Genomic DNA, 12,419 nt, shown 5'->3' with positions numbered 1-12,419 from the left:
TAATTGGGTATCTTCTTTTTAAAATCTTTTTTTCAAAAATAATTTTTCTTTGATTAAATCTTGTACCAAACTTTAAGTTTGGTGTTTTCTTGTCAATCTTTCTATAATTTTCGAAAATTTTAAGTTTGGTGTTCTTTCTTTTGTTCTTGTTGTTCTTGTGAGTCTTCAAAGTGTTCTTGAGTTTTTCTTGTGTCTTGATCTTAAAATTTTTAAGTTTGGTGTTCCTTGGTGTTTTTCCTCCAAAATTTTCGAAAACAAGGAGCATTAGATCTAAAAATTTTAAGTCTTGTGCTATCTTATTGTTTTTCTCTTTTCTCTTTAAATTCAAAAATATCTTTTTCTTTTATTTTAATTGATTTTTTGAATTTTCCTTTTAAAAATTCAGATTTTATTTTAAAATTTTTTATTTTATCTTATCTTAGTTTTAAAATTTCAAAATCTTATCTTATCTTATTTCAAATTTCAAATTTCAACTTTCAAAATTCAAATTTCAAAATTCAAATTTAAAAAAATCAAATCTCTTCAAAATTTAAATCTTTTTCAAATCCTTATCTTATATTGTTGACTTTTCCAAAAATTCAAAATTCAAAATTTAAAATTTGAAAGTTCAAATTTCAAAATTCAAATTTCAAATTTTCAAATTTAAAATTTAATTTTCAAAACTTTTTAATTTAAATTCCTTATCTTCTCTTACCTAGCCTATCTTATCTTTTCTAATCTCAAATTTTAAAATCAAATCTTTTTCATATATTTTCTTTTTTATTTTTTTTTATTTTATTTTCTTACAAGTATCTTTAATTTTAAGACATATCTTTTTCAAAACTTCCTAACCAATTTCTCTCTCTTCATTTTTTTTGAAAATCCTCACCCACATCTTTTTCTAATATTTTTAATTAATTAATTTAGTTTTCAATTTTCTTTTATTTATTTTTCTTCAAATTTTCGAATTTATAGTCAATTTTTCATTTATTTTATTTTATTTTATTTTATTTTAATTTCGGTTCTCAAAAAAATATTTTTATTTGTAATCCGCATCATCTCCCTTTCTCCATCATGGACCTAAGTGGAAATGAACAGTCCAGAAGGACTCTGGGGTCATATGCTAACCCCACTACTGCTTCATATGGGAGTAGTATCTGTATACCCTCCATTGGAGTCAGTAGCTTTGAGTTGAATCCTCAGCTCATTATCATGGTGCAGCAAAGTTGCCAGTATTTCGGTCTTCCACAGGAAGAACCTACAGAGTTTCTGGCACAGTTTTTACAGATTGCTGACACAGTACATGATAAGGAAGTAGATCAGGATGTCTACAGATTATTACTGTTTCCATTTGCTGTAAAAGACCAAGCTAAGAGGTGGTTAAATAACCAACCTAAGGCTAGCATAAGGACATGGAAACAGCTGTAAAAAAAATTCCTGAATCAATACTTCCCTCCAAAACGGATGACACGGCTAAGGCTGGACATCCAAGGCTTTAAACAAGGAGATAATGAATCTCTTTATGATGCCTGGGAGAGATACAGAGAGATGCTAAGAAAATGCCCGTCTGAAATGTTTTCAGAATGGGTGTAGCTAGACATCTTCTATTATGGGCTTACAGAGAAAGCTCAGAATTCTCTAGACCACTCAGCTGGTGGATCTATACACATAAGAAAGACAATTGAAGAAGCTCAAGAGCTCATTGATACAGTTGCCAGAAATCAGCATCTGTACCTAAATAGTGAATCTTCCATGAAAGAAGAGGCTAAAACAGTAACTGTTGAACTCAGTCCTGCAGAACAAGTTACTGAATTCAATCAGCAATTAGAATTTCTAACAAAACAGCTGGCCGAATTCAAGGAGATACTACAAGACACAAGAATGGCTAATATAAATATGGAGGTACCGTTGAAGAAAACAGAACAACAATTATCAAAACAAATAACAGAAGAGTGCCAAGCAGTTCAATTAAGAAGTGGGAAAACATTAAATACCTCACTTCAAGGCAGCAGGAAGCCAAAAAATGAACAAACTGCTATTCAAAATCCCTCTGGGGACAGTAAGAGCCCAGAGAGGAATAACTCTGGCGTCCAAACGCCAGAAACAGGCAGGGATTTGGCGTCAAACGCCCAATGGAAGCTCAGTTCTGGCGTTCAAATGCCAGGAACAAGTAAGGAGTTGGCGTCCAACGCCACTCCAGCTTCTAACTCTGGCATTCAAATGACAGTGAGGGATCAGACACACACAAGTGCTGATAACAACCCCTCTAAAAAGGCTTCTCCAACCACCTCTGTAGGAAATAAACCTGCAGGAACTAAGGTTGAGGAATACAAAGCCAAGATGCCTTATCCTCAAAAACTCCGCCAAGAGGAGCAGAATAAGCAATTTGCTCGCTTTGCAGACTATCTCAGGACTCTTGATATAAAGATTCTATTTGTAGAGGCACTTGAGCAAATACCCTCTTATGCCAAGTTCATGAAAGAGATCTTGAGTCATAAGAAGGATTGGAGAGAAACTGAAAGAGTTCTCCTCACTGAAGAATGTAGTGCAGTCATTCTGAAAAGCTTCCCAGAAAAGCTTAAGGATCCCGGGAGCTTTCTGATACCGTGCACATTGGAGGGTAATTGCACCAAGACAGCTTTATGTGATCTTGGGGCAAGCATCAATCTAATACATGCATCCACTATCAGAAAGCTTGGTTTAACTGAAGAAGTCAAACCAACCCGAGTATGTCTCCAACTTGCTGATGGCTCTATTAAATACCCATCAGGCGTGATTGAAGACATGATCGTCAGGGTTGGGCCATTCGCCTTTCCCACTGACTTTGTGGTGCTGGAAATGGAAGAGCACAAGAGTGCTACTCTCATTCTAGGAAGACCTTTCCTAGCAACTGGACGAACTCTCATTGATGTCCAAAAGGGGGAAGTAACCCTGAGAGTCAATGAGGATGAGTTTAAGTTGAATGCTGTCAAGGCTATGCAGCATCCAGACACACCAAAAGACTGCATGAAAGTTGATCTCATTGACTCTTTAGTAGAGGAGATCAACATGGCTGCGAGTCTCGAATCAGAGCTGGAAGACATCTTTAAAGATGTTCAGCCTGATTTGGAGGATTCAGAGGAATTGAAAGAACCTCTGAAACTTCCTCAGGAAGAGGAGAAACCTCTTAAACCTGAGCTCAAGCCATTACCACCATCCCTGAAATATGCATTTCTGGGAGAAGGTGACACTTTTTCGGTGATCATAAGCTCTGCTTTAAATCTACTGGAAAAGGAAGCACTACTTCAAGTGCTAAGGACACACAAGACAGCCCTTGGGTGGTCCATAAGTGACCTTAAGGGCATAAGCCCAGCTAGATGTATGCACAAGATCCTATTGGAGGATGATGCTAAGCCAGTGGTTCAACCACAGAGGCGGTTAAATCTAGCCATGAAGGAAGTGGTGCAAAAAGAGGTCACCAAGTTACTGGAGGCTGGGATTATTTATCCTATTTTTGATAGCCCCTGGGTGAGCCCTGTCCAAGTTATCCCCAAAAAGGGAGGCATGACAGTGGTTCATAATGAAAAAATGAACTGGTTCCTACAAGAACAGTTACAGGGTGGCACATGTATATTGACTACAGAAGGCTCAATACAGCCACCAGAAAGGATCATTTTCCTTTACCATTCATAGACCAGATGCTAGAAAGACTAGCAGGTCATGATTATTACTGCTTTTTGGACGGCTATTCAGGCTACAACCAAATTGCAGTAGATCCCCAGGATCAAGAGAAAACAGCATTCACATGTCCATCTGGAGTGTTTGCTTATAGAAGGATGCCATTTGGACTGTGTAATGCGCCTGCAACCTTTCAGAGATGCATGCTCTCTATTTTCTCTGATATGGTGGAAAATTTTCTGGAAGTCTTCATGGATGACTTCTCAGTATATGGAGACTCATTCAGCTCCTGTCTTGATCACCTGACACTGGTTCTGAAAAGATGCCAAGAGACTAACCTGGTTTTAAACTGGGAAAAATGTCACTTTATCGTGACTGAAGGGATTGTCCTTGGGCACAAGATTTCGAACAAGGGAATAGAGGTGGATCAAGCTAAAGTGGAAGTAATTGAAAAATTACCACCACCTGCCAATGTTAAGGCAATCAGAAGCTTTCTGGGGCATGCAGGATTCTATAGGAGGTTTATAAAGAATTTTTCAAAAATTGCAAAACCTCTGAGCAATCTGCTAGCTGCTGACACGCCATTTGTGTTTGACACAGAGTGTCTGCAGGCGTTTGAAACTCTGAAAGCTAAGCTGGTCACAGCACTAATTATTTCTGCACCAGACTGGACATTACCATTTAAACTAATGTGTGATTCCAGTGACCATGCCATTGGTGCAGTACTGGGACAGAGGCATAACAAGCTTCTGCATGTCATTTATTATGCTAGCCGTGTTTTAAATAATGCCCAGAAAAATTACACAACCACAGAAAAAGAATTGCTTGCAGTGGTTTATGCCATTGACAAGTTTAGATCATACTTAGTAGGATCAAAAGTGATTGTGTACACTGACCATGCTGCTCTTAAATATCTACTCACAAAGCAGGATTCAAAGCCCAGGCTCATAAGATGGGTGTTGCTTCTGTAAGAGTTTGATATAGAAATAAGAGACAAAAAAGGGACGGAAAACCAAGTGGCTGATCATCTGTCCCGGATAGAACCAGTAGAAGGGGCGTCCTTTCCCTCTATTGAGATCTCTGAAACCTTTCCGGATGAGCATTTGTTTGCCATTCAGGAAACACCATGGTTTGCAGACATTGCAAACTATAAAGCTGCAAGGTTCATACCCAAAGAGTACAGCAAGCAACAAAAGAAAAAATTAATCACTGATGCAAAGTACTACTTGTGGGATGAACCATATCTCTTTAAGAGATGTGCAGACGGAATAATCCGTAGGTGTGTGTCCAGAGAAGAAGCACAGAAGATCCTATGGCATTGTCATGGATCACAATATGGAGGACATTTTGGAGGTGAGCGAACAGCTACAAAAGTCCTCCAATGTGGCTTCTACTGGCCCACTCTCTATAAAGACTCCCGAGAGTTTGTGCGTAACTGTGACAGCTGCCAGAGAGCTGGTAATCTGCCTCATAGTTACGCCATGTCTCAGCAAGGGATCTTGGAGATTGAGTTGTTTGATGTATGGGGTATTGACTTCATGGGGCCTTTCCCACCATCATACTCAAACACTTATATTCTGGTGGCAGTCGACTATGTATCCAAATGGGTAGAGGCCATTGCCACACCCACTAATGATACTAAGACCGTGCTGAAGTTCCTCCAGAAATATATCTTTAGCAGGTTTGGTGTCCCTAGAGCACTAATTAGTGATGGGGGCACTCACTTCTGCAACAAACAGCTTTACTCTGCTATGGTCCGGTATGGAATTAGCCACAAGGTGGCAACTCCATACCATCCACAGACAAATGGGCAAGCTGAAGTCTCTAATAGAGAACTAAAAAGAATCATGGAATGGACTGTAAGTACCCGTAGAAAGGATTGGGCAAGAAGCTTGGATGATGCTCTGTGGGCTTACAGAACAGCATTCAAGACTCCTATAGGGACCTCTCCGTACCAGCTTGTGTATGGTAAGGCCTATCATCTGCCCGTGGAACTGGAGCATAAGGCCTACTGGGCAATCAGATTCCTAAACTTTGATGCCAAATTAGCTGGAGAAAAAAGATTGCTCCAGCTGAATGAGCTAGAGGAATTCAGACTCACTGCTTTCGAAAATGCCAAGCTTTACAAAGAGAAAGCAAAAAGGTGGCATGACAGAAAGCTGTCATCTAGAGTCTTTGAACCAGGACAGAAGGTTCTACTGTTTAACTCTAGGCTCAGGCTATTCCCCGGGAAACTGAAATCCCGGTGGAGGGGACCATATGTGATTACAAGTGTATCACCATATGGCTATGTGGAGCTTCAAGACATTGATTCTAATAAGAAGTTCATTATTAATGGATAGAGAATCAAGCACTATCTTGAAGGCAATGTTGAGCAAGAGTGCTCAAGGCTGAGGCTAGATTAAAAGCTCAGCAAGGTCCAGCTAAAGACAATAAAGAAGCGCTTGTTGGGAGGCAACCCAATGTTATCTAATTATATCTATTTATTTTCTATTGCTATTTTATGTCTCCTTAAGGTTGATGATCATGTGAAGTCACAAAAACTACAGAAAAATTAAAAACAGAATGAAAAACAGCAACAAAAATAGCACACCCTGGAGGGGGAGTATTCTGGCATTTAAACGCCAGAAACAAGCATCTGTCTGGCGTTCAATGCCAGAAACAGGCACCAAGCTGGCGTTTAACGCCAGAAACAAGCATCTACCTGGCGTTAAACGCCAGAAACAAGCTACATTTGGGCGTTTAACGCCAGAAACAGGCAGCAGTCTGGCGTTAAACGCCAGGATTGCATAGCAAGGGCGTTTTACACGCCTAATTGGAGCAGGGATGTTAAGTCCTTGACCCCACTTGATCTGTGGACCCCACAGGATCCTCTCAAGATCTGTGGACCCCACAGGATCCCTACCTTTCCTTCTTCATTTTCACACAACACAACCCTCTCTTCTTCCACTTGGCTGAATACATCTTCTTCCCCCATCTCCTCCATTTTCTTCTTCTTCTACTACTTTCTCTCTTCTTTTGCTCGGGGATGAGCAAACCTTCTAAGTTTGGTGTGAAAAAAGTATTGCTTTTTTTTTGTTTTTCATAACCACTAATGCCTCAAGGGATGCACTTCCCTCCACAAAACTATTAGGAGCAACAAAAACAAGGAAGAGACACAGAGGAGCTCAAGAGCACCATTGGTTTTTCAAGAAGAGGAAGACGCCACCCTCACTAAGGTGGACCCGTTCCTTAATCTCCTTGTTCTTATTTTCCTGTTTTTCATTTATTATGCTTTATGTTTTATTTATATTTGTGTCTTTAATATATGATCACTAGTATCTAAGTGTCTATGTCTTAAAGATATGAATGTCCTATGAATCATCACCTTTCTTAAATGAAAAATATTTTCTGAAAAAGAAAAAGAAGTACATGAATTTTCGAATTTTAAAATAGTTTAATTATTTTGATGTGGTGGCAACACTTTTTGTTTTCTGAATGAATGCTTGAACAGTGCATATGTCTTTTGAAGTTGCTGTTTATGAATGTTAAATATGTTGGCTCTTGAAAGAATGATGAACAGGAGACATGTTATTTGATAATTTGAAAAATCATAAATATGATTCTTGAAGCAAGAAAAAGCAGTGAATACAAAAGCTTGCAGAAAAAAAAATATATGCGAAAAAAATTTGAAAAAGAAAACGCAAGCAGAAAAAGCCAAAAGCTCTTTAAACCAAAAGGCAAGAGCAAAAAGCCAGTAACCCTTAAAACTAAAAGGCAAGGGTAAATAAAAAGGATCCAAGGTTTTGAGCATCAGTGGATAGGAGGGCCTAAAGGAATAAAATCCTGGCCTAAGCGGCTAAACCAAGCTGTCCCTAACCATGTGCTTGTGGTGTGAAGGTGTCAAGTGAAAACTTGAGACTAAGCGGTTAAAGTCAAGGTCCAAAGCAAAAACAGAGTGTGCTTAAGAACCCTGGACACCTCTAATTGGGGACTTTAGCAAAGCTGAGTCACAATCTGAAAAGGTTCACCCAGTATGTGTCTGTGGCATGTATGTATCCGGTGGTAACACTTGAAAACAGAGTGCTTAGGGCCACGGCCAAGACTCATAAAGTAGTTGTGTTCAAGAATCAACATACTAAACTAGGAGAATCAATAACACTATCTGAATTCTGAGTTCCTATAGATGCCAATCATTCTGAACCTCAATGGATAAAGTGAGATGCCAAAACTATTCAAGAGGCAAAAAGCTAATAGCCCCGCTCATCTAATTAAGACTAATCTTCATAGATGCTTTTGGAATTCATTGTATATTCACTTCTTTTTATCCTACTTTGTTTTTAGTTTCTTGGGGACAAGCAACAATTTAAGTTTGGTGTTGTGATGAGCAGATAATTTATACGCTTTTTGGCATTGTTTTTAGTATGTTTTCAGTGTAATTTAGTTAGTTTTTATTATATTTCTATTATTTTTTAAATAAAAATCACAATTCTGGACTTTACTATGAGTTTGTGTGATTTTCTGTAATTTCAAGTATTTTTTGGCTGAAATTGAGGGAGCTGAGCAAAAATCTGATTCAGGCTGAAAAAGGACTGCTGATGCTGTTGGATTCTGACCTCCCTGCATTCAAAGTAGATTTTCTGGAGCCACAGAACTCCAAATGGAGCGCTCTTAATTGCGTTGGAAATTAGACATCTAGGGCTTTTCAGAAATATATAATAGTTCATACTTTGCTCAAAGATAGACGACGTAAATTGGCGTTCAACGCCAGTTCCATGTTGCAGTCTGGCGTCAAACGCCAGAAACAAGTTACAAATGGGAGTTGAACGCCAGAAACAGGTTACAACCTGGCGTTTAACTCCAGAAACAGCCTAGGCACGTGAGAAGCTTAAGTCTCAGTCCCTGCACACACCAGGTGGGCCCCAGAAGTGGATTTCTGCACCATTCATAGTTTATTCATTTTCTGTAAACCTAGGTTACTAGTTTAGTATTTAAACAACTTTTAGAGGTCTATTTTCACATCTCATGACATTTTTAGATCTGAACTTTGTACTCTTTGATGGCATGAGTCTCTAAACTCCATTGTTGGGGGTGAGGAGCTCTGCTGTGTTTCGATGAATTAATGCAACTATTTCTGTTTTCTATTCAAGCACGCTTGTTTCTATCTAAGATGTTCATTCGCACTTCAATATGATGGATGTGATGATCTGTGACAGTCATCACCATTCTCAACCTATGAACGCGTGCCTGACAACCACCTCTGTTCTACCTTCGATTGAATGAATATCTCTTGGATTCCTTAATCAGGATCCTCGTGGTATAAGCTAGAATCCATTGGCAGCATTCTTGAGAATTCGGAAAGTCTAAACCTTGTCTGTGGTATTCTGAGTAGGATTCAGGGATTGAATGACTGTGATGATCTTCAAAATCGCGAGTGTTGGGCGTAGTGACAGACGCAAAAGGATTAATGGATCCTATTCTGGCATGATCAAGAACCGACAGATGATTAGCCGTGCGGTGACAGCGCACCTGGACCTTTTTCACTGAGAGGACGGATGGTAGCCATTGACAACGGTGATCCACCAACACACAGCTTGCCATAGGAGGAACCTTGCGTGCGTGAAGAAGAAGACAGGGAGAAAGCAGAGATTCAGAAGACAAAGCATCTCCAAAACTCCAACATATTCTCCATTACTACAGAACAAGTATTTATTTCATGCTCTTTTATTCTTCGCAATTCAAACTGATAATCATAATTAATCTCCTGACTAAGATTTACAAGGTAACCATAGATTGCTTCAAGCCAACAATCTCCATGGAATCGACCCTTACTCACGTAAGGTATTACTTGGACGACCCAGTGCACTTGCTGGTTAGTTGTTCGGAGTTGTGAAAAGTGTGAATCACAATTTCGTGCACCAAAGACAAAGGGATTGGTGGGTTGGCCATATTAAAATGGAAGGTGAGGATTGAGCAAGTATTGGTGGAGATGGATGGCTCATATGAAGAGGTGGAGTGAAGATAAGGATCGAGGTTGGTTGTGGTGGCATTTATATGAGGGTTCAGTCATTGCATGAGGGGCACCATTATTCTTACCAATGCATGTTAAGGTGCTCTTCCCAATGTGCAAAGTTCCAAGTCATGTGATTCCTTATGCTGTCCGATTTCTTGTGATGGCTGTACCTTGCATTGTTCTGTCCTTTCACTCACCCTTCTTTTCCTCATATTCGTCCACCTTAACAAAACAACAAAAATTGAATTGATACAAGTGGCGCCAAATCAATTAAAAAGGATATAGCTAAAGGAATTGAAAATTTTTTATTAAATATTCCTTATAATCAACTGTGGGTCTTGTATGCACTTGCATAACCTTGATGGACATAAAAAAAAATTTCTTCAATTGGTTCATGTAAAAATCCAATAAAATTTAAGAAACATAAATTCAAAATGATGCAAGACATGGTCCATTCTTCATAAATTTTAGCCTCAGAATAAATTTGACCTTCTTTGAACTTCATAGCATATGTAGAACACCAAACTTAATGCTTGGCTATATACTTTAATAAAATGAATGAGTATATATCCTAAGATGGTTGTATGATTATCATGCTTGGAAAGCCATTTTAGAGTGCCTTTAGGCACACCAAACTTAGGAATCAGACATATGCTTTAAAATAATGTAAATCTACTCATGAAAGCTCAAATTCATGCTAGAAGAACCATTGATTATTGACATTAAAATAAAAGTAAGCATACTAAATCATGGGTTGCCTCCCATGGAGCGCTCTTTTACTGTCACTAGCTTGACATTGGTTCTCTGTTAGGGTGGCTAATGATCATAGTGCCTCAGCTTGTCCCCTCTCACTGTGAGCCTTTTTCCTGTGTTTTGATGAACAATCTCTATATGTTCCATCGAGAGTATTTTATTGATAGTATAATAATCATCAGATTGTGGAAATGCCTCCAACTATTGGTAGATTAGTTTCACTTTGTTTCCTTCTGAGAACTCTTCAGTTGAAATTTTCTCATTTCTCCACCCTTTTGGAACCTTTTTCTTACTCTTCTTTCCTTTCTTTGGTGACCCTTCTTTCTTGGCAGCAGGCCTTATGTCAGGGGATTTCTTCTTAATGATCAATCTTGTAACCTCTTTTTACAATCCCTTCTCAGCCTTCTTATCCTCATGACCCTTTTGTTTTTCTTCAATGTCAGTCTTCTGCACCAAGGGTGAGTTGATGAGTGCTTCCTTGGGTTTTTCCTTCCAGTTTAAGTCTTCCTCCTCAATTCTCATGCAACCTTTCTTTTCATCAGGATGCTGTATCTCCTTAAAGACATTTAGAATGATCTGCTCATCATGTGCTCTCAAAGTCATTTCTCCTTTCTCCACATCAATGATGGCTCTTGCTGTGGCTAGAAAAGGCCTCCCTAATATGATAGAATTGCTTCCCTCTTCATCTAGATCCAGGATCACAAAATTCGCTGGAAATATGAACTTTCCCACCTTGACTAAGAGATTCTCAACCACTCCATTGGGGATTACCATTGATCTATCAGCAAGTTGCAAGGACATTCGTGTAGGCTTTACTTCTTCTATAGACAACCTTCTCATCATAGATAGAGGCATTAGATTGATACTTGATCCTAGATCACACAGTGCCTTATCAATGGACATGTTGCTAATGGTGCAAGGCAAAAAGAAGCTCATAGGATCTTTAAGTTTTGGTGGGAGACCCTTTTGAATTATTGCACTGTATTCTTGTGTCAAGATCACGGTCTCCTTTTCATTCCAGCTTCTCTTCTTGTTAATAAGTTCTTTGAGAAATTTTGCATATAAATGCATCTGCTCCAATGCTTCAGCAAGGGGGAGGTTGATTTCCAGCTTCTTAAAAACCTCCAGGAACTTAGGAAATTATTGGTCCTTGAGCTCCTTTTTCAACCTCTAAGGGTATGGCAAAGGAGGGATGTAAGGCTTCACCTCCTTTTTTCGCAATTGAGGTTGCTCTTCCATGACTTGCTTTCCTTTCCTTGGAGCTTGTGGCTCTTCCTCCTTCTTCTTGAGCTTCTCCTGGTCCTTCTCTTCAGTTGCCACTTTACTATCAAACTTGTCATTTTTCAGTGTCCTTCCACTTCTGAGTTGAATTGCCTTATATTCTTCCTTAGAATTTGGGATAGTATCACTTGGGAAGGCAGTGACTGGCCTTTCTGCTGGTTGCTTTGATAACTGCCCAATTTGTCTTTCCAAGTTTCTCATGGATGCTTCATAGTTCTTGTGGGTCAATTCTTGGTTTTTTACTAACTTCTCCATCATTTTCTCCATGTTGGAGATTCTCTGTGCTTCTTGGGGTGGTTGTGGTTGAATGTGGGGTGATGATTGTTGGTTGAAGTTATTTTGGTTAGTAGATGAATTATTGGGTGGATAATAGGTGGATGTGGGGTAATTATTTTGTGATTTTTTGTAGGGATTTTGGTTAGTTTGTTGATGGTTCTGGTGGTTTGTGTTGCCGGAGTTGCTTGGGTTAGAATTCCTTTGCCATGAGGTTTGGTTCTCTCCCCATCTCAGATTGGGGTGGTTCTTCCAAGAGGGGTTATAGGTATCCCCATGGAAATCATTTGCCCCAAAACTTTGGTCGTGCATATACTGCACTTGCTCAGGCTGCTGTTCTTCATAGTTTTTTTCATTTTGTCCCCACCCAGCTGGTGGTTGATTTGCAGTGCTCACTGCAGCTAGTTGAAGACCATCTATTCTCTTTGCCGTCATCTCCATTTGCTGTTGGATTTGTTGGTGCATCAATTTGTTTTGTGCCAAG

At 39.1% G+C, this 12,419-nt stretch overlaps 1 protein-coding gene across 1 annotated transcript; it reads right to left on the bottom strand.

Annotated features, from left to right (window-relative positions):
- Nucleotides 1-10,765: 10,765 nt before the first annotated feature.
- On the bottom strand, nucleotides 10,766-11,452 carry LOC107648424 (uncharacterized). The gene has a single exon (XM_016352296.1). The coding sequence runs from the start codon at nucleotides 11,450-11,452 to the stop codon at nucleotides 10,766-10,768; it is 687 nt and encodes a 228-aa protein (XP_016207782.1).
- Between the last annotated feature and the right edge of the window lie 967 nt (nucleotides 11,453-12,419).

This window comes from Arachis ipaensis, chromosome B1, assembly GCF_059453495.1.
Source record: "Arachis ipaensis isolate K30076 ecotype BB chromosome B1, ASM5945349v1, whole genome shotgun sequence".
NCBI lineage: Eukaryota > Viridiplantae > Streptophyta > Magnoliopsida > Fabales > Fabaceae > Arachis > Arachis ipaensis.
The sequence above is the reverse complement of the archived record's forward strand: the minus strand, read 5'-3'. Positions and strand labels throughout refer to the sequence as shown.